Source organism: Mus musculus, chromosome 3 (genome assembly GCF_000001635.26).
Source record: "Mus musculus strain C57BL/6J chromosome 3, GRCm38.p6 C57BL/6J".
NCBI classification, from domain to species: Eukaryota; Metazoa; Chordata; class Mammalia; order Rodentia; family Muridae; genus Mus; species Mus musculus.
This window is the reverse complement of record NC_000069.6, coordinates 130,436,632-130,458,552: the sequence shown is the minus strand read 5'-3', so window position 1 is coordinate 130,458,552 and position 21,921 is coordinate 130,436,632. Positions and strand designations below refer to the sequence as shown.

Sequence of the window (21,921 nt, the reverse complement as noted above, 5' to 3'; positions counted from 1 at the left end):
TAATCACAATAGCTCCTATTTCAAACGCCACTGCCAGCAGAGACGTGCACTCTTAAATACAAGCGTATGCAATGCGGAGTGCATGCTCCCATGAAACAGATGGACTCCATTCAGTTTCTGCAACTCAAAGTATGAAAATGCACAGACCCACTGGTACTGGATCTTCCTGTCTTGTAAGAAAAATTCAACGGACTGAAATGCTAGCAATTCGTTTGGGCTAACCAAATAAAATTTATCTATTTTCAGAATCTAGTCCACAGGTCCCCCGTCTGTAGCTTCTAATCTTCTCTCCAAGAACTACTAACTCAAAACAGAGACGACCGCATTAAAAAATTTGTTAGGAATGTTTATAATGGGAGTTGTAAGTCCATCTGACAAATAGATAGTGTATGGCCTGAAATTGTGTATTTGTCTACACATGAAAACAAAACTGGCATGCAGCAGGGTGAACCTCCAAATATGAAAAACCACTATCTGCTTGGCAGAGGAAGTTGTAAGTGCAAAGATTGCAGTTACAAGGTAGAAAGAAGACACTCAGTTCCCTTCCTTCTGTACAGCCTGAACAGAAACACCACGCAAGCTATGACAGTTTCTCAAAGTACAGCCCAGTGGGCACATGACATTTTATTTGACACATTCTAAACATCTTGAGCTGTTATAGAGTTACCATGTAAAATTCTGGGTAGATAGTGTGACTTTGACTCTGTTTTCTTCCCTGACACATTTTATTAGAGCTGCATGGCTCCAAACTGGAAGTAATACCTCAGGCCAGTGTAGAGTTACTGCCTGAGCAGTCACCATGGTACTGGGGGACATGACAAGCTGTCTCCATGTCTGCTTTGTTTGACTTTTCTGTTGAAAAGTGTAAAATGGAGAGTGAAGTTGTAAATCTCCACACAAACTTTCTGAACAGATCCAAAGTATTTCCCAGATCTCCAGATAGTCATTCTCCCTGTGATGCCTCCAAATTAATTTTCTTCTAGTACTGAATAATTACAAGTGACTACTACACAAGAGGGTAAGACTAGAAAGCAAGTTGTACTAAGCCAAAAGAAAAAAAGAAAGAAAGAAAGAAAGAGAGAGAGAGAGAGAGAGAAAGAAAGAAAGAAAGAAAGAAAGAAAGAAAGAAAGAAAGAAAGAAAGAAAGAGAGAGAGGAGGGAGGGAAGGAGGGAGGGAAAGAGGGGAGGAGGGAAGGAGGGAGGGGGGGAGGGAAAGGCATGGCTTCAGAGGGAGGCACTCTGCCCTTTCCCAACATTGACCCTCCATTTGCTGCTCCACTTTCTTGTCAGTGTGGAAATTGTGTGTTTGTCTACACACGAAAGTAAAACTGGCATGTGCAGTAGGGTGAGCCTCCAAATATAAAAAGCACCACAGGCCAGTGAGATGGCTCAGTGGTTAAGGGTGCCCACAGACAAGGCTGATGATCTGAGCTTGAACCCCAAAGAAAACCAACTCCTGGGAGTTGTTCTCTTACCCTCCGCATGTGGACTGTCACAGTAAGACGAGTGAGTGTAGAAAGTTACTATGTTTTTAAATATTGTTTTCTTCATCAAAATTAATGGTGATTGTCAAAATGAACTATAAGTTTTCTTATGCAATAAAGACACAACAGAGGGATGTACAAGTGTCTTTCTGCCCAGTGATGAATACCAGCCATGCTAAAGAAATGCCCGATAGAACTACACCCACACTTTACAATTTTCCCAATGCTTACCCTTTAAAAGAACAGTAGGGTCAGAATAACTTGACAGGAAGGGCTAAATTAAGTATGAAAAGTTACCCAGTGCTATTGGAATGTATGCTAGCTGCAAGGGGGTAAGAGCCTTTTTAGTAACAAAAACTGATATTCCATGTGTATGTATATATATATATATATATATATATATATATATGAGAAATTGTGGCATATCAGACTTTTCTAATTGTCTCAACCATTTAGAACCATTTAGCTTTATATGTGTATGGGCATAGAGTGTATGTGAATAATAGTTATGGACAACTATTTCACAGAGACACCATAAAAAAGTAATAGGAGCAAAGAACTTCCCATATCTGTGTATGTAAAATATATGTATGCACAGGCCATTTTCTGTTATAACGTGCACACACACTGATACATGGTATACTGCTTACGTAAATACTGGCTTGTGTTAATGGTGTTTGATTATTCGTAATATGAGAAGCAACTTGGACAATTTTTTTTTAATTAGGTATTTCGCTCATTTACATTTGCAATGCTATACCAAAAGTCCCCCATAGCCACCCACCCCCTCTCCCCTACCCACCCACTCCCCTTTTATGGCCCTGGAGTTCCCCTGTACTGGGGCATATAAAGTTTGCAAGTCCAATGGGCCTCTCTTTCCAGTGATGGCCGACTAGGCCATCTTTTGATGCATATGCAGCTAGAGTCAAGAGCTCCGGGGTACTGGTTAGTTCATAATGTTGTTCCACCTATAGGGTTGCAGATCCCTTTAGCTTCTTTGGTACTTTCTCTAGCTCCTTCATTGGGGGCCATGTGATCCATCCAATAGCCGACTGTGAGCATCCACTTCTATGTTTGCTAGGCCCAGGCATACTCTGACAAGAGACAGCTATATCAGGGTCCTTTCAGCATAATCTTGCTAGTGTATGCAATGGTGTCAGCATTTGGAAGCTGATTATGGGATGGATCCCCGGATATGCTAGTGTCTACATGGTCCATCCTTTTATCTCAGCTCCAAACTTTGTCTCTGTAACTCCTTCCAAGGGTGTTTTGTTCCCACTTCTAAGGAGGGGCATAGTGTTCACACTTCAGTCTTCATTTTTCTTGAGTTTCATGTGTTTAGGAAATTGTATCTTATATCTTGGGTATCTTAGGTTTTGGGCTAATATCCACTTATCAGTGAGTACATATTGTGTGAGTTCCTTTGTGAATGTGTTACCTCACTCAGGATGATGCCCTCCAGGTCCATCCATTTGGCTAGGAATTTCATAAATTCATTCTTTTTAATAGCTGAGTAGTACTCCATTGTGTAGATGTACCACATTTTCTGTATCCATTCCTCTGTTGAGGGGCATCTGGGTTCCTTCCAGCTTCTGGCTATTATAAATAAGGCTGCTATGAACATAGTGGAGCATGTGTCCTTCAGATTGGGAAAGGATCTTTACCTATCCTAAATCAGATAGGGGACTAATATCCAACATATATAAAGAACTCAAGAAGGTGGACTTCAGAAAATCAAATAACCCCATTAAAAAATGGGGCTCAGAACTGAACAAAGAATTCTCACCTGAGGAATACCGAATGGCAGAGAAGCACCTGAAAAAATGCTCAACATCCTTAATCATCAGGGAAATGCAAATCAAAACAACCCTGAGATTCCACCTCACACCAGTCAGAATGGCTAAGATCAAAAATTCAGGTGACAGCAGATGCTGGCGTGGATGTGGAGAAAGAGGAACACTCCTCCATTGTTGGTGGGATTGCAGGCTTGTACAACCACTATGGAAATCAGTCTGGCGGTTCCTCAGAAAACTGGATATAGTACTACCGGAGGATCCAGCAATACCTCTCCTGGGCATATATCCAGAAGATGCCCCAACTGGTAAGAAGAACTTGGACAATTTTAAAAAGACAAAATAACACAGCCCATGTGGTCTGTCATTTAGAAGGAAGACAGGTTTGCTAAGGTTCCTTGGCTACTCTGGTTAGCCACGGCTCCTTGGTCACACCTTTCATTCCCTACTTCCTGCTTCTCTAAGGTAAGACAACCTGGACAATCTGAACAATACCGGAAATCTCACAACATGATGGCCCCGTTTCAATGATGATGAGGTCAAGGTTCTGGCGAGGTAGTTGAAGGCTGGTCCATAATCGAAGAGCACAGATCAACAGATTAAGTCTGCTTCTAAAAATAATAAGCCTGACACATCAGGCAAAACTGAATGCAATATTTTCATAATTAAAAACTTGATTATGTTTCCCTCAGCCTTTTATTCCTCCATTGCCAATGGACAGCGATTGATCAGGCTGACTGCTCTACTGAAGGCTGTGAACAGGGCAAATCACTTTTCTTGTACTTTGGAAGATCAGTTTCTTCCTGATGCTCCACACTGTGTCCTGGTGGCTTCCAGCTAGAACAAACCCATCAATGTGCTTGGGGGTCCCCCTCTTCTTGCTCTCTTTCTGTAATACCCCTAGTTAAATTCTTATTCTAATAAAATCCTCGGGCATGAAGCAAATCTGTTGAATTTCCTGGAGACTGGTCTACTTTACGAGGCTTCCCACATTTTGGATGTTAGTGTTAAAGTTTGCTGTCTTTGTTTCTGTTGCTGTCTTTGTTGCTCATTAGCTCAGGCTGGCCTCAAAGGGGCAATCTTGTTTTTGTTTTTTTTTTTCCTTTGATTTAAGTTTTATTGCATTATGATGAGAAAAGACACATAATTTCAATTTATCTGATTTTGTTAACATTTAAAAACATATTTTGAGTAAATAGACTTACATTACATTCTTATCCTTTTGTACCCCAACTCCTCCCAAAGAGCCCCCTTCAAAACCTGCAATACCTTTCATTTTTTATCATATTCTTTAAAGTTTATAAAATATTGTAACAATAAAAATGACTATTATAAAAGTTGTTTGATATAAAACAACAATCAATTGAACAGTCTTATGTAGATATTTGTCGACAGCAATACTGAAAATATATACATTTTTCTCAATATAAATTTCAAATAACTCAAAACATACTAACTGTATATTTAAAAATAATATATCACTATTAGTTTTTTTAATGAACATAAATAGATAGTCTTTTTGTTTGTTTGTTTGTTTGTTTGTTTTTAGTAGAGCTTAAAATCTTGGCTCTTACTGTGGTACAAACACAAAATAAGAATAGTTTTTGGAAATTGGAGTTCATTGTAATAAGGCTGTACTTGAATGTCCCTCACATCACCAAAGGATTTGACCTCCATAGTAGATAAGCCAAGAGTTGGCATTTCTGCTGTGCCAAGGAATGAATTGTAGGCACAATTTCTGGATACAGATTTCCTGCTACGGTTAAAGATATTTGACTTGAGTGATTGTCATCATTCTCAGCCCACAGGGGACAGGTTACATTCATTTAAGAAATAATGTATGTATTAAGATGATCTATCCATGAAATCATTCATCAACTTTTTCAATGAACAATGGTTCTGCTTGGAGGGTGGCACAGACATTAGGCAAGAGTAAAATTCTGGTTCATTGGCTGTGATGATTTTGAAAAGCATTCATCTCCGAATAAGAGTAACTTATAAGGTCTTCTTCAAAATTGATAAGATAATTATAAATATCAAGCAAAGCCTTCAGTCTCACTCTTTGCTGTTCTCTTACAAGCCACTTCCCAAATTAATTGTCTACATTTCTTTTGGCTGTATAAATATTTTGAAATATGTAAGATGTTCTGAAAACTATAGTATAGTATAAAAACACCAAATAAACAATCCTACTAATAGAGAGGCTGAGATAGGAGAAGCATGATTTCAAGACTATTATGTAACACACAGCAAGACCCTGTCATGTACAAACAAGCAGAAAGTGTATATGGATTGTACAATATTGGACCTATTTCTCTCACTACCAAATTAGAAAGACCATGGAATGACAGCCAACTAATTTCTAATTCCTCATATTTTTGAATTTCAATCGATTATGTTAGTAATATGAATTTTCATGTTAAGAGATATTAAGGAAAAGTGATTGTTACCTTCTGTTAATTTTCTTGTTAGAGGTAGAATTGTTTGTGTGGGTTTGTTGAAAGATTACTTTATTGCGTCTTCTAGGGTATAGTTTCAATCCTTGTAAGGTATTTTCCATCTATTATCCTTTGTAGAACTGGGTTTGTGGAAAGATGTGCAAATTTGCTTTTGTCATGGAATATCTTGTTTTCTCCATCTATGGTGATTGAGAGTTTTGCTGGGTATAGTAGCCTGGGCTGGCATTTGTGTTCTCTTAGGATCTGTACAACATCTGCCCAGGATCTTCTAGCTTTCATTGTCTCTGGTGAGAAGTCTAGTGTAATTCTGATAGATCTGCCTTTATATGTTACTTGACCTTTTTCCTTTACTGCTTTTAAAATTCTTTGTTTAGTGCATTTTGTGTTTTGATTATTATGTGTCCGGAGGAATTTCTTTTCTGGTCCAGTCTATTTGGAGTTCTATAGGCTTCTTGTATGTTCATGGGCATCTCTTTCTTTAGGTTAGAGAAGTTTTCTTCTATAATTTTGTTGAAGATATTTACTGGCCCTTTAAGTTGGGAATCTTCACTCTTCTATACCTATTATCCTTAGGTTTGGTCTTCTCATTGATTCCTGGATTTCCTGGATGTTTTGGGTTAGGGGCTTTTTGATTTTTTGCATTTTCTTTCACTGTTGTGTCAATGTTTTCTATATCTTCTGCACCTGAGATTCTCTCTTCTATCTCTTGTATTCTGTTAGTGATGCTTGCATATATGACTTGTGATCTCTTCCCTTGGTTATCTAACTCCAGGGTTGTCTCCCTTTGTGATTTCCTTATTTCTAGTTCCATTTTTAGATCCTGGATAGTTTTGTTTCTTTCCTACACCTGTTTGATTGTGTTTTCCTGTAACTCTTTAAGGGATTTTTGTGTTTCTTCTTTAAGGGATTACTTATGTCCTTCTTAATGTCCTCTATCATCATCATAAGAAGTGATTTTTAGATCTGATTTTTGCTTCTCAGGTGTGTTGGGGTATCCAGAACTTGCTATGTTGGGAGAATTGAGTTCTGAGGATGCCAAGTAACCTCGGTTTCTGTAGCTTATGTTCTTATGGTTGCCTCCCGCCATCTGGTTATCTCTAGTGCTACCTGCCCTGACTATATCTGACTGGAGCCTGTCCTTCCTGTGATCCTGGCTGTGTCAGAACTCCCCCGAGTCAAGATGTCTCTGTGATCCTGTGATTCTGTGATCCTGAGATCCTGGATGTGTCCTAGCTCTTAGGCATCAAGCTGCCTTTGGGACCTTGAGATCCTGGTGTGACCAAGCTCCTGGGCTCCTGGGATCCTCTGATCCTGGGCGTTAGAGTGCATGGGAGTGGAGCTGCCTCTGGGTGTTGTGGGGCTGGATGTGGAGTTTGTGCCCAAGGTCTGCTCAGGCAATCTTCAGCCTCCTTAATTTGTGGATTACAGACCAGTGCTACACATGCTGTTTCAATTTTGAGGTGTCTGACCTCACGTTTTCATGCCTGATTTTTATCAATGGAATCATGCCACGTCTACAAGTCCATAAAGAATGAGAAAAATGCCCGGGAACGTTCTTGGTATACAGAGAGATGGGAACAGCAGCATCATAATGGTGGCACCGACACTTACTATTTGTGTTATTTGATTAGTGTCATTTATGCTAATAAGAAACCACAATTAACCCATTTGGGTTGAGGGTTTCACCATTCCGGCTTTCAGGCAGCAGAGTTGAGTTGGTGTCTAAGAGATAAAGAGCCTTGTCTCCCTACTCCCTCTAGTCCCTGCACAACTGTGTTTGAAGTGGGATCAGGCAACTGACATCCTTCCCTACAAAGCCAGTCTTGTTTGCTGGTTGTGATTTACGGACTGTGTCTGCTACCAGGGCTGCTGGACACATTAATGCAGGTATGCTTATGAAAGGATGCGGCTGTCTGGCACTAAATGACTTTCCAGAGGCCCCTCTCAGCCAGACCTACAGGAACCACCTGCCCTCCCCACAGCGGCATCTGTCAGTGCATAAAGCCATCATTTGACCCATCCTGAAAGGAAGAATCCAGAACACCATCCACCATCCGAGCTACTTCTGTAAACAGAAACTAGAAGTTTCCGTCTCATACTTTGGTGACTTCTATTCAGTTAATTCACTTCCAACATTTCCAGGTGCAACAGAATTCTGCACTGGGCTTTATGGATAAAAAGTGGTGGCAATCATTAGAATAAGCTGCTCCATTTTCTATCTGCAATATGGTCATTATTCACAGATATTACCAGTTATAATTTGAATTTCATATATTACCCATTTCCAATACAAATTCAATATATTTACTAACAATTACTTTCTCTTTCTAATCCTAAAAGTCACCAACTCCAAATGTATTTTTCTTCTGCTTTTTACTTTATCCTTTGGCTGGAGGCAGGAATATAAGTGTCAATATGACTGTAGACATTAACTTCAATTTGTATGAATTAACAAAGCTAAAAGTCTTACATTTGAATTCAAATGAAAATTAAGTTGCTTAATAAAATCTTCTGGAGAGTTCCGTGGTTAAGGGGGATCTTTAAATATCCCTTACTGGGGAAGTTCTTAAATTATTTAGCATGATTTCACATGAAATAGCATTTATAAAAATTCTAGCAAATGAAACCTAAGTATACATACATATGCTCTTTGATCTAAAAATCTCTTACCGCAGTCTGCCTTAAGGGGAATGTGAGGTACTGAGTGTCAGCCTGAAACCATCAGATGGTTTGACACAAGAAGATGCAAAAGAGAGACCCCTGCGGTTGATGTAAGTGAGGACAGTTTGGACAGCGAGTCCCGTCAAATGACAGGACAGAAAAGCCACTGCACATAAAAGACACAAAGAAAATTCAGTGGCTCCTTAAACTGCCCGGCAGCAGCGCTCAGAAGCTTCTGCCAGAGGACATGCTGGGGTTGGATTTCGGTTTCATTTCTATCCCTGTGGTCATTAAGCAGGGCTTCCCATGAGGGCCCCACAATCCACTGCTGTGCTGTTTTGCTGATGTGGGGGTGTTCTGAGATGTTATTCTCTGCCTTCAAAACATTTTAAACCAAATTTGCTTGTTAGGATTATTTCATTTATTTTGTAGGAACAGAAATACTTACATAGATGTATTAAAAATGGGACAAGGCTTAATTCATGTGTGTATGTACTCGTGTGTATGCATGCACAGCTATGTGCGGGGATGTGCCCATGGTGTTTATGTAGAGACTAGAGGAGGTGAGAGGTCTCCCTCAGTCATGTCCCATCTTTTATTGTTTGAGACAGAGTCCCTCACTGGACCCGGAAGCTCATGATTTCAGCTGGGCTTGGAAGCTATGGGAGCTGCCTGGCTCCATCAGGTTGCAGGAACCCACACAGTCATGCTGGCGTTTATGTTCGTACTAGGGATTCAAACTCATGCCCTCTTGCTTGGGCAGCAAGTATTCTTACCTACTGAGCCATCTCCCAACCCCCAAAGTACAGGATTTAAGGTGATACAAAGTAGGTAAGGACCACTTCTCTGAAGTCTTTCCCAGTCCCTACAATTGTTCTTGTCTTATAAGTTCAGTAATTCATCCAATAGCCCTGAAGCGAAATTTACAACACTGAATTCCTAGGGCTATCCTGTCTGTTCAATGAACCCTACTGCTAGCAGAAATAACTATTTTTTAAATGTGTCCATATTGGGACAAAATGATGAACATTCCTGAGCTTTCTCAGGATACCACTCTTAGAGGTCTAATGTAAGGCACAAAACACTGAAAAGACCTCTGATTAGAAAACATAGAAGAAAACATTTACAAATGATAATGAGCTTGTGGGTTTCTATGCCAACTTCCACTAAATCTACAGAGCATTAATATAATTTTTCCCAATTTATTTCCTTTCATTATGTTATAGTCATTCCCTTGCATCGGTGATACGTGTGGGACCAGATAAGTAGTGTATTCATTAAGGCTATAGAGGAAGGCAAGGGTTAAATAAATAAGAATTCAAATTAATATCCAAGCCTAAATGCTTTAGCAGAATTTAAGAACCCATTTAATCACTCAAGTCAATACAGGTTAAGATAATAAAATAAACTTCTAAATGCTCTCCTTTTTCTAGTGCTTAATCTGTCTTTTGGAAGTTTTTTTTTTTTTTAAAGATGCTATCAGTTTTGCCTCAGCCCAGCTGTGATGAAAATTTACTCTGACTATACCAGGACGAGAGATGAACTTTATGAAAATACTTAAGCCGAGCTCCTGGGTGGCTTATTGAAATTTGAAAAGATTAAGACTCATTTAAAAGCAGCTGCTGGCTGATCATGTTGAGGCCAATAATCACTAAATCTCTCATTTATCGGGGCTCTGTGTTACTTGGCAAGCTAATGGTAGCCAGCTGACTAGATTAATATATGGTCAAAAGATAACTGTATGCTATTTGTTAATTTTATTGCCCAACTTTGACTAATGAAGCTGTTATCTTTTACAGACGAGTATGCTGCCTTGATTTAAAAGACTCAAATATTGAGACGGCTTTGCCTTTTTTTTTCATTTTTTAAGGTTATATTTATTTAAGTCACTGATAAAGAGGAAGAAATGTGCATGATAATCGTAAAAAGCCTCGGGTATTGTAGTTCCTGTTGCTGTAGTTCATGATGAGATCCCCTGACATGGGGAATAGAGGGAGGAGAAAGACAAGGAGGGACACTTCATACTCATCAAAGGTAAAATCCTCCAAGAGGAACTCTCAATTCTGAATATCTACACTCCAAATGCAAGGGCAGCCACATTCATTAAAGACATTTTAGTAAAGCTCAAAGCACACATTGCACCTCACACAATAATAGTGGGAGACTTCAACACACCACTTTCATCAAGGGACAGATCGTGGAAACAGAAACTAAACAGGGACACAGTGAAACTAACAGAAGTTATGAAACAAATGGACCTAACAGATATCTACAGAACATTTTATCCTAAAACAAAAGGATATACCTTCTTCTCAGCACCTCACGGGACCTTCTCCAAAATTGACCATATAATTGGTCACAAAACAGGCCTCAACAGATACAAAAATATTGAAATTGTCCCATGTATCCTATCAGACCACCATGGCCTAAGACTGATCTTCAATAACAACATAAATAATGGAAAGCCAACATTCACGTGGAAACTGAACAACACTCTTCTCAATGATACCTTGGTCAAGGAAGGAATAAAGAAAGAAATTAAAGACTTTTTAGAGTTTAATGAAAATGAAGCCACAACGTACCCAAACCTTTGGGACACAATGAAAGCATTTCTAAGAGGGAAACTCATAGCTCTGAGTGCCTCCAAGAAGAAACGGGAGAGAGCACATACTAGCAGCTTGACAACACATCTAAAAGCTCTAGAAAAAAAGGAAGCAAATTCACCCAAGAGGAGTAGACGGCAGGAAATAATCAAACTCAGGGGTGAAATCAACCAAGTGGAAACAAGAAGAACTATTCAAAGAATTAACCAAACGAGGAGTTGGTTCTTTGAGAAAATCAACAAGATAGATAAACCCTTAGCTAGACTTACTAAAGGGCATAGGGACAAAATCCTAATTAACAAAATCAGAAATGAAAAGGGAGACATAACAACAGATCCTGAAGAAATCCAAAACACCATCAGATCCTTCTACAAAAGGTTATACTCAACAAAACTGGAAAACCTGGATGAAATGGACAAATTTCTGGACAGATACCAGGTACCAAAGTTGAGTCAGGATCAAGTTGACCATCTAAACAGTCGCATATTGCTAATGAGAGGGGATAGAGGTCATGGTGGTGGGCACAGGTAATGATGTGGTAAGCCCAGAGAATCTCGAGTCCTTTCTATGTAACAACGGAATCCCCTTACTGGTCAGGAAACATCATTCAGTGTTTAGTATAAGGGTGGAGGGGCTCAAGATAGGAGCAGAATCATCGCGTCCGCTCATAGAACATAAACAGCTTCAGGAAAAGGAGTGCGGCACAGTCTCCCCTCATCTAGTTCTCCCGAAGGAGAAGAAATCCTACTGGTGCAAAGTATAAGCAGGGCCTTGGTGCACACACTGCACATGGAAGAACTGAGCAAAACATAGGAATGGTATGAGATGAAGGTGACTGAGAGCTCAGTGCAGTCTTGTGGCAGAGCACTTGCCTAGCTTGTGTAAGGAAGGCCCTTGGCTATATCCATAGCACCAAGGGGGCAGGGATATATCCACAGCACCAAGGGGAGGAGCTATCTCCATAGCACCAAGGGGAGGGTCTATACCCACAGCACCAAGGGGAGGGGTGAAGCTAACAGGAGGACACCTGTAAACGATGCAGTCCTATATTTTTGGAAGGTTTATAGTCTTCAACATATAGGTTATGTCACGCTGCTTCTCTACATTATATTCAGAGAGGTTCGTACACACATGGCATGAAGGTTCTAGGAACTCACTATATAACTGTGACACATTTCCATTTATTTGGGGCAGGAGTAGGAGGTGACAGTGTACATATTTTATCATGATTGCAAAAAGAAACCAGCCACTTATTTGTGCTTGTGTTCTGGTTTTTGCATGTAAATCACAGATATATGGGGACCTCACACTTTAAAAGAATTCTTACGGCCTGATGTGTGCGTGTGCACATGCATGCACATAGGGCACAGAGAAAGAACAGGTACATCTATTTGAGTTTGGGTGCAGGCATTGTCTTTTGGTAGATTTGTATGAAATACTTGGAACCAATGGTCATCTTTATAATGTTGTTATTCACTCAGAGAGCTGCTTCTCAGGGTAAGCGAGAGAATGTATAAATTACAGCCTGTAAGTACCTGAGTTCACACCGTGGTTCTGCCACTGTTACCCTGGGCAAAAATATTTGTTTCTAAGTCTTGCTTTTTTTCTGTTTATAGAATGAGAAAAACACAAGTATCTAGTCATAGGATTGTTATTTGCTTTTATGATGCCTAAGTGTGGATAAAGTGTGAAAAGTCTGTTCACGTAGTACAATACAGACTAGAGCAGAGGACTTCTTTGAATCTTACTCCAGCCACTTAGACAATGTTAACAGGGCCGTGGCGCTTTACTGCGAATGCCTTACATAACATATGAAATCATAGTAATCAGCCATGACAGGGGCTCATTACATTTTCTTCATGTTATCTTATTAATCCACATCACAATCACAGTGAGAGACAGTGGTTAAAATCTGTTAAAATCTGATCCACCCAACTTGGTCCTAGCCCCAGTGAGCCATGGTTTAACTGCATCACCCACTCCTCCTGGTTTTCTTCCTGAATTACCCACTTCGCTGAACTGGCTATAGCCTAGAGATGATGTGCACAACTCAGGCGGTATATGAGTTCCCTTTGCCTTGCTGTAACCAAATGCCTGTACAAGATACAACTCAGGGTAGAAAGGAGTCTCACCTGAGGGAAGCCATTTCATCATGGCTGGGAAGGGAACTAGCAGGCCATACTGTGTCCACAGTCAGAAGGCACAGAGGTGAAGACTGGTGCTTATCTGTGCCACCACTATTCCGTCTAGGCTCTCAGCCCATGGGACAGTGCCATCCACATTTAGGGCGCGTCTCCCTTCTGCAGAAACATTTTCATCAAACACCCACTACTGTGTCTCCTAAGTAATTTTATTTTATTATTTTTTTTCCTATCATTTTATTAAAGTAACAGAAAAGTAGCTAATCAACTCCCTTAGGTTGTTCACATCAGGGATTTTAGTATTATATAGGTATTAGGTATTATATATGTATTAGGTATTATATAGGTAGTAGTATAGGTATTAGAGCAATGCAAAGGTAACTAGTAAAATGCATCTTTGTTATTGTTTTTTTTTTTGCAGAATATGTCTTTCTTCTTTGTTTATGTTTTATTCTGAAAACCACTCAAATGTGTAGATAATTGGAGGGGCTGTGACAATAAAACCCCATGCGCTTCTCAACTGTGTACACCCCCAGTTATTATTTTCAAAACCAATTTATTAATTCACTTTACAACCCAAGATCGGCCCCTTCCCTTCCCCTAGTGCCCCCTCACACAAGTCCTTCCCCCTTCTCTCTTACGTAATTTTAAATCCAGATGAGTTAAAAATAAATATACCTCAGCGATGCTAAGGTGAAGCAATCAACGATCCTCATATTGTGCCTCGAACTGTTTATTCCTAGTTTAATTTGCAAGCCATTCCACTCCCCACAGCTCCCTTATGGCAGGTCATCCAAGACGGCAAAGCCACGGGTGCCCCCACTTTGTGCTACAAAGCTGGGAGAAAGAATGAGGAGAAATTAAGCCCATGCCTGCCAACCGACAATGAGACAAAGTTCCAACTTGTCCCAGTAGCCTGGAGCCCTAACTGCAAAGGCGCAATTGAAGACTGACAGCAGCTGGCAGGGTGAAGAGCAACGTGTGAGCCCCATGCTTACAGAATAAAGTCGGCTGACATCAATGGCTGCTAGATTACACCTCACACTGTAAACTTGGATTTGGCTCAGGGCATACTGAGATAAACCCAGTGCCAAGTAGCCCACCTTGAAATCACACGCCATCAACAGGATCCAGCCCCAGCCCATTTTCCTCCCATTTCTACTGTAATGTCTTGAAATCTGCCTTCCATTTCTACTGCTTAACACAAAGCATTCCCTTCATGTCCGTGAATTCAAAACAGCGACTCTGGAAGCTTTTGACAGCCGCTCCTTGTGGTTTTTTTTCATTAACAATACAGTGTTAGCCTTCCCTCCTTTGCTGTTTTAATATAGACCACCCTTGGTGGGTGTCCACGCACTGCACTGCCCTGGCTCCCCCTTTGAATGTTCTGGCACTTCCTCTCATCCCATCCCTTCAGTATGGCTGCTTCTAAAGGCTCGACCTGAGAGATGGCTTCCCTTTAGTTTTTTGCCAATTTCCTGAATGAATGACCTTACTTCCTACCTGGATGGCTCAGGGGTCAGGCTGTCATCTCCAGCTGGGGCCTGACCTCACGAGTCTGGTGTAATGTTCTCTTTGTTATACTATTCCAGTGGATTTTCTCACTGAGATCATAAATCCAACAGAGGTAAAAATCTAACCTGCACTTAAATGAACTAAGTCTCAAATCAGAAAGTTCAGCCTTTTTTCTCTTCTCTTTCTTTCCTTTCTTCCTTCCTTCCTTCCTTCCTTTCTTTTTTCTTCCTTCTTTCCCTTTCCCTTTCTTTCTCTCTCTCTCTCTCTTTCCTTCCTTCCTTCCTTTCTTTCTTTCTTTCTTTCTTTCTTTCTTTCTTTCTTTCTTTCTTTCTTTCTTTCTTTCTTTCTTTCTTTCTTTCTTTTCCAGCTTCTATATTCAATCAGCTCCAATTCCTGTGTTGAACTTTTATAATCCTGTCTTTTAATTTAATCCTAGACTGCTGCTTTTGGAACATAAAAGCCTATACTTAACTTACTTAGCAATGTGTATGCCTCTGGTGTTGTGGTATGTGTGTGTGTGTGTGTGTGTGTGTGTGTGTGTGTGTGGTGTGTGTGGTGTGTGGTGTTCTGTGTTTGTATGTGTGTTGTGTGTGTTGTGTGTTATAGTGTGTTTGCATGTGTGTGTGTATGACTGTGGTATGTTTGTGTGTGTGTGTGTGTGTATGGTATGTACAGTTTGTTGTATGATTGTGCTGTGTTTGCATGTGTGTGATGTGTGTATGGTGTATGTGTGTGGTGTGTGTATATGTGGTGTGTATGTGTGTGTGTGTGTGTGGTTTGTTTCTATGCTGACCTCTCCATCAAGAACACACATCTTTGCCACTGAAATTCTCATGGTCTGAGATGACTGACAGAATTTTCCTGTCTGTTTGCTCGCTCAATTGTCAGCTTCTTTCGATTCCATCCCGTGGAAGGACACTACTGGCCATAGATGCTTATGAAGGACATTTGGGATTATCACTCAACACTCCAGGAATGACACACATCAACTGAGGGACTCAGAACTCCTCAGTGGCTTCCCACTGCCAAGCATGCTAGACATTCATCATGCCCCATAACGGAGCTTCAGTCAAAGAAATCGGTCTGATACTTCGCAATCTTTAGCATCCTCTTAGCAAATGAAATGTTGCTGTTCTTGAAATAAATCCTTTCATTTTCTTTGTGTATAACTTTTATAGCATTTAACTCCCTGAGAGGTGTAATATTTTGCGTTTAGTGTGTTTTCAAAAGAGAGGTCACTTACTAAGCCAGAGATCAAATTACCTCACCAAAGTGTCTTGTGTTTGTTTGGGGGCAGTGTCTCATGTGTCCTAGGCTGATCTTGAACTTGCTATATAGCCACGGCTGCCCAGTAACACAGCGCTCTTAGTGAGACCGCTGAGAGTACGTGCTTCTTGAGGGAAGCAGGGCAGTGATAGGACTGCATGACAACCAGCAAAACTTATCAAGTCCTTACTCTTGTATGAGCATCAAGGCCTGCTTCTTATATTCCATGGGATAAAGGACAAACTTTATAGACATTGAGCAAGTAAGTGAAAAACAAACAAACAAACAAACAAACAAACCAGGATCACCTCAACCTCTGACTGGGCAGTGAGGTAAGCTTTCCTTGGGTGGTGATATCTGAGGTGAGGTCTCAGTTAGCGGAGAGCTCTGGACAGGAAACTCAGAGAAGAAGGGACAATTAGAAATGCCATCGAGCTGTGCACGGAGGAGGTGTGGAAGCCTGGGAACACTGGGGAAGCTGTGGCAAGAAGGTGGTGGATGGAGGAGAACTGTGAGAGGCGAGGAGGCAAAGGTCAACGTGACGGTCCAAGGGGGCCGAGCACAACAGTTGTGCACCTCACTGTAAAGTCCTAGACCAAGAGCAGCATGCTTTAATTTACAAAGGAAAATGATATCTCTTGCTGTGTGGCAGAAAATGGATCAAGGTCAAGAGTGAAGACAAGATGAATTGGAAGGCAACACGAGATAAGAGTAGCTTAAGAGAAAGGGGTGGAGCCATTTACAGTCTCCATCACTTTAAGCATAATGCTTTGAACATGACAATGCCTGGTGTGTGTGCCTTGATGTGTGTTCAAGACCTCAGAACCAGCTTTGCCTTCTAGTTTCCATTTCTAGTTGGCATTTCTTCCCGCTTTGGCTCGTCTGCTTTATCTTTGGAGAAACAAAGCAGGGGTAGCAGAGGATGGCACCCCGAGGAAACACTGCTGATGCTGTAATGTATAGGCAACCAATAAAGGATGCAAGCACTGGGGAATTTAAAACAAATGGAACAATACAGCATTTTCAGTCTGTGACAACATAGAATGGACAGAGCACTATGGACTGAATACAGAGAACTATATTATTTAAAGAAAACAATAATCACCATAAGTTTGAGCCAACATAGTGTAAAATGCTTATTTTAGCTAATACTAGGTAAGTAGTTAAGTAAATAAAAATAAGTCTTCAATAAATATTGGCTGGAATACTATGCCTACATAGAAGACATGACAATTAATTTTCATTACAATTGAATACTTCTCCAGTTTTGACTTACTCTTCTCAGAAACTATGGGCTCTTCCTTTGCTCCTTTTTATATGATAAACATCTTGATCAGTGAGCTAATACTATCTGACTAGGAAGGAATGATTACATAATCCTAGAACTATCAATATAAATGACTGGTTTGATTTTAAGGTAGGTCTCTGAGAGTAGATGAGCTAAGCAAGGGTTCCCATTGTCTTTGCATGCGACTTCCAGGACACCTCACGTGCTGCCCCTGCACACTCACTCCACCCCCACCCCACCTTGAGGAATTCCACCTAAACTCATGCAATAGAAAGAAATATTCAAGAGAAAGCAAGACCAGCTCTTACCACTTTCCACCCCGAAAAACGCTAACTGGCCCCCGAATTGTGTGAAACTTGGCCCCAGTCGGTGTGAAAACTGGCTGAAATCTGCATGAAAGGCTGTCTGGGTTTGTCAAAGTAGTTCGTGAACTTTGGCCAAACTTTCTCGGCTCCTGGTCCAAGTCTTAGTTTGTAATGCAACGTGAAACCACGTGGATTTCAGATGGTGTCAGGTTTCACCTTGGAAATTTGGCCTAGCTTTCTAATCAATCATCACCGTTAGTAACCGTTAGTAACGATGAAAGCCAACACACCTTTCTGGGAAAAAACACTGAGGACTGGCTGATGACAGGCTAGGCTGGGAACCGCCCCTGCACTTCCGCTGCCAAAAGAATACTCCTCAGAAAAGAACGGGGACTCTCCAGCTTACCTGGAGGGGCCAGGCTGAGGAATTGTGAGACTGGGTGTAGAAAGACATGATACTCCATGCAGGAGACACGCCATGTGAAATGTCACCACCACCCACGGATCAAGGGGTTCTCAGCCCGTCATTAAAGGCTCCACGTTCCATTCCATTCCCACCCATGACAGTAGCTATCACGATGCTCAATCTCCTGCACCAGTGATGAGCTTTTAGCTTGGAGGCAGTCATCAACTAGGATGGCTGTCAAGAGAAGCCTGCCTACTCTGAGACACCATTATTTCAACAGGAAGGAGCTGAAGAGTAGGAAGGAAAGCAAATCGGAATATAGCCTTTAGCGGGCTCTAAAGAGCATGAGGTGCAACGAAAGCATGAACGAACCTTTCCCATCTGCATCAACTCTACAGTTTGAAATAAAAATCTGTCCACAGTATTCATAAATTAAATAATTAACCAACTGCAGTCTATTTTACAGACAGACCTCCATAGTTTCTCCTTTCAACCTGAACATTTTAAATGTGTGTTTCCACTGTTAAAAAAAAACAAAAAAACCAAAAAACTCTCTTCAACCAAATACTCGCTTTTGTGCGTAGTGACATGAGAAAATTGAGAGGTATGTCTGAACAGAGCCACTACATCATTGGAACAGTATGTCTGAACATTTGAGTAATGAGGCACAGATGCGAAGCAGAGGACTTGGCACTACCAAGGCAACAACAAAGCATTCACCATTGGATATGATGGTCAAAGGGGCCACATATGAGCAGAGAAGAAACAGCCCTCCTCCCACCGTGCTCAAAGTGTTACACCTTTTATCTGCCTTGCAAATCTGGAAAAACAAGAAATCCAAACAAGTGTTATTCAGACGTCCGAGGAAGGATAAATATGTAAGATGCATTAATATTTTATCTATGCTAGAACATATTTATGCAATAACACGTGAAGTTTCATCAGAGGGAAATGCCAAATTCCAGAGAACACCACATGGCCTTTATGTTGCAAAACAGTATGTGTGCATCTAAAAAACAAACAAACAAACAAAAACCCTAGTGGTCACTGGGAATATGGCTGTTGTACAGCTTCAGTAGGTACATTAATTGTAGAATATCCTATTTGTAATCATCAAGGTATGATTACTACACAAGGTACACATATTCACTAGGAAGCTATATTTTTGCTTATGGGTGGTTTGTCAGTTTTGTCAGCTGTTACTGAGTCATGCAGCACAGATGGTAGTGGTACTCAGTAGATTTTGATCTGGAAATTCATTTCCCACCCAGGACAAGAAGTATATGGCTTACCCGAGGTCCCTGATCACCTTGTTCTCCCTGTAGGAAAGCAAAATAAGATGAGAGCGTTATCTCCAATCAAAATGTGGTGCTTATTAAAAAGGTCCAAGCATACCACAGATCAGGTCAATGCAGATTTTCCAGTAAATTGATTTAATCAATGCATTTTCTCACCTTATCACCTTTTGGACCAGGAGGGCCCTGAAAAATAAAAGAAGAAAGAAAATATTAGCTTTACATAGGATTCTGAATAAATCTACCCAGTCACTTGAAAGGCTTATGTCAACTGCCACAGTTGGCAACAAGCTTCTCAAAGACCTTTGCTTTCTAAATTATATTTGTAATATAATTAGAATAAGAAAAACTAATAGGTGTATGGGAGTACATACATTCGTATATATCATATGTATCAAATGTGATAAATAGATTGCCATGAACTTAGTAGACCTGAGCTAAAGAAGAGCCTAGTATCAAAGAGCTCTGCTGTGACCTGCACTTGTCAGCAGCTCTACCAACAGCCACCCTTCTGTCTCTGACAGTTGAATTTACCTGCCTCTGTTCTTTATCCAAAGCGGGCCATGCAGCATATGTCTAGTATGTTTTGTTCAATACTTGTGAAATTCATCTATAGTTTTGTGCCTAACTTGAAACATGTTCTTACTGCTTTATAAAATTCTATATAAGACGTATTTGTTTATCCTGTTGTTGACAGATACTTGGTTCCAGGGGTCTTGGCTATTGTAAACAGCTGCTATAAACACCCTACTGTAAATGTTTTGATAACAATACCCCACTGCATTTCTGTTGTGTGTGTATCTAAGTAAGGTAAGAGAGCACATTCATTTCCACTTCAACAGATAACTTCCAAGTGGTTTCTCAGTGTGGCACCTAGAGTTTATCTACCCAACTTCAGTATTTCTAGATCATCTCTAATGCTTGATATTTTCTCCTCTTCATCTTACTTGTTCTTGTAGGGTACAGTAATTTATCTTTTTTATTTTATAGTTCCCTAGTGATAAACTGAATGTTGGCAGAATATTTTGGTACACTGTGTAAAGTTTACCCTTGTATTATTTCAAATGCTGATTTCTCTATCCAAGTATCTGGTTTCAATCTGGACAGGACCTTGTTAGACTTATTCTTAAAAGCTCCTGCCTCAGGTTTATATAAACACTGCTCCTCATTTACTCTCTGCCTGCCAATAAAAGCCAACAAGCCAATACAGAGCTTTAGAGAAAATGGGAGGGTCTTCCCATTTTAGGAGGAAGTGAAAGGAAGTGAAGGAGGGGAGCCACCAGGAGAGATCAAGAAAACATCAGGAAAAGAGAGTGGGAACAAGAAAGGATAAAGAACTGCAAGTAATATGGAGATATGTCTGGGAGGAAGCCTGGCTAACTTGGAAGTTTAGAATGGAGTGATAATTGTTCAGTATTTGTCTCAAGGCAATTTTAATAAATCTTAAGTCTCTCTGTGTGGTTACTAGGGAATTAGCTGATTAAGAAATAACTGCCATCATACTAATTTTATCCATCTTTACCACAATAATCATTCAACAGCTGAATGCCCTTTTAATATACCTACTTAATATTTTATATTCTTTTCATAATTATGAACCTTTGTCTTTGTTTCACTAAATTATCCTATTGATATGTTAGAATTACATATTAAATGCCACACATATGCATATAGAGATTTAGAAACCTTTATGTATTCTGAATATATTTTTTGCTATCTGTATTTATTAGAAATACATTTCCCCATCCAATGTTCTGCTTTTATACTCTGTTAAGGCATTCTTTGCTGTTATTATTGTTGTTTATTTGGGTGGTGGGATGCTGGGGCTTGAACTCAGGGCCTTGAGAATCTATGTAAATGTTCTACTACTGAGCTATGCCTGCAGACCCTACGGCCATTATAAAATGAATAGACTTTGTTAATTTAATAAAAGTCAATATAACATTTTTCTCTTAATTGTTATGCTTACCATCAACTTAAATCTATAGCTAGTGTACATCAGGAAGAAATCTGTTTATTCTTCTATTGCATCTTTCATATGTGAGTATGAATTCATTGAGAACCAATTTTACAGGAGGTGGAAGTCAGGATGGTTTTTGTCCCCAGGTGGTTATCAAGTTAACTGAACACTGTTAACTGAAAATGGCATCTTTTCCCCATTGTGGTTCTGGGTTACCCTTCTCATAAATCAGGTGACCACATGTGTACATAAATGTTTCCTTGTAGGAATTTCTCATTGTTGAGAGCCTGTCTACTCTTTTAGTAAGAAAAACTATTTCTAGAGACATCAATTATGCTGTCTGCCCTAATTCTTAATAATGAAGTCATATTTTGTGGTTCAGCACAGCCTGAGGAATTGGAATGTCTCATAATTATCTCCACAGTCTCCATTTACAGTGTGGCTAGGACATTAGAACAAACCCAGGCAGGAAGTAAGACTAAGAGTCTATCAGAAGGGTACTACATCATGGCAGGTAGAAATACGGGACTCCAGCTCTGCTAAGTGTTGGCCACAGTGGAATGGCACCAAGTCCTCTTCTCTTCATAGTTATCCTTGTGTTCCTCTTCAAAAATCTCCAGCATTCCCACATCACAGAGAGTTTCTTCTGCTTATTCTAAAGCAACAGCTTTATCATTGTCTGTTTCATATTAGCATCTGAAATCGCTGGAACTGATTTTATATACCGTGTGACTCTCTTTATTGT

At 40.2% G+C, this 21,921-nt stretch overlaps 1 protein-coding gene across 33 annotated transcripts in view; it reads right to left on the bottom strand.

Moving 5' to 3' along the window:
- Col25a1 (collagen, type XXV, alpha 1) overlaps positions 1-21,921 on the bottom strand; it is a 419,527-nt gene that overhangs the window by 141,332 nt on the left and 256,274 nt on the right. For all 33 annotated transcript variants that reach the window (XM_006502276.4, XM_006502286.4, XM_006502269.4 and 30 more), the window contains 2 exons: positions 19,376-19,402; positions 19,214-19,240 (listed from right to left, as the gene is read on the bottom strand). In XM_006502276.4, the coding sequence (XP_006502339.1) occupies positions 19,214-19,240; positions 19,376-19,402 (54 nt within the window). The remainder of the gene's footprint in view (positions 1-19,213; positions 19,241-19,375; positions 19,403-21,921) is intronic.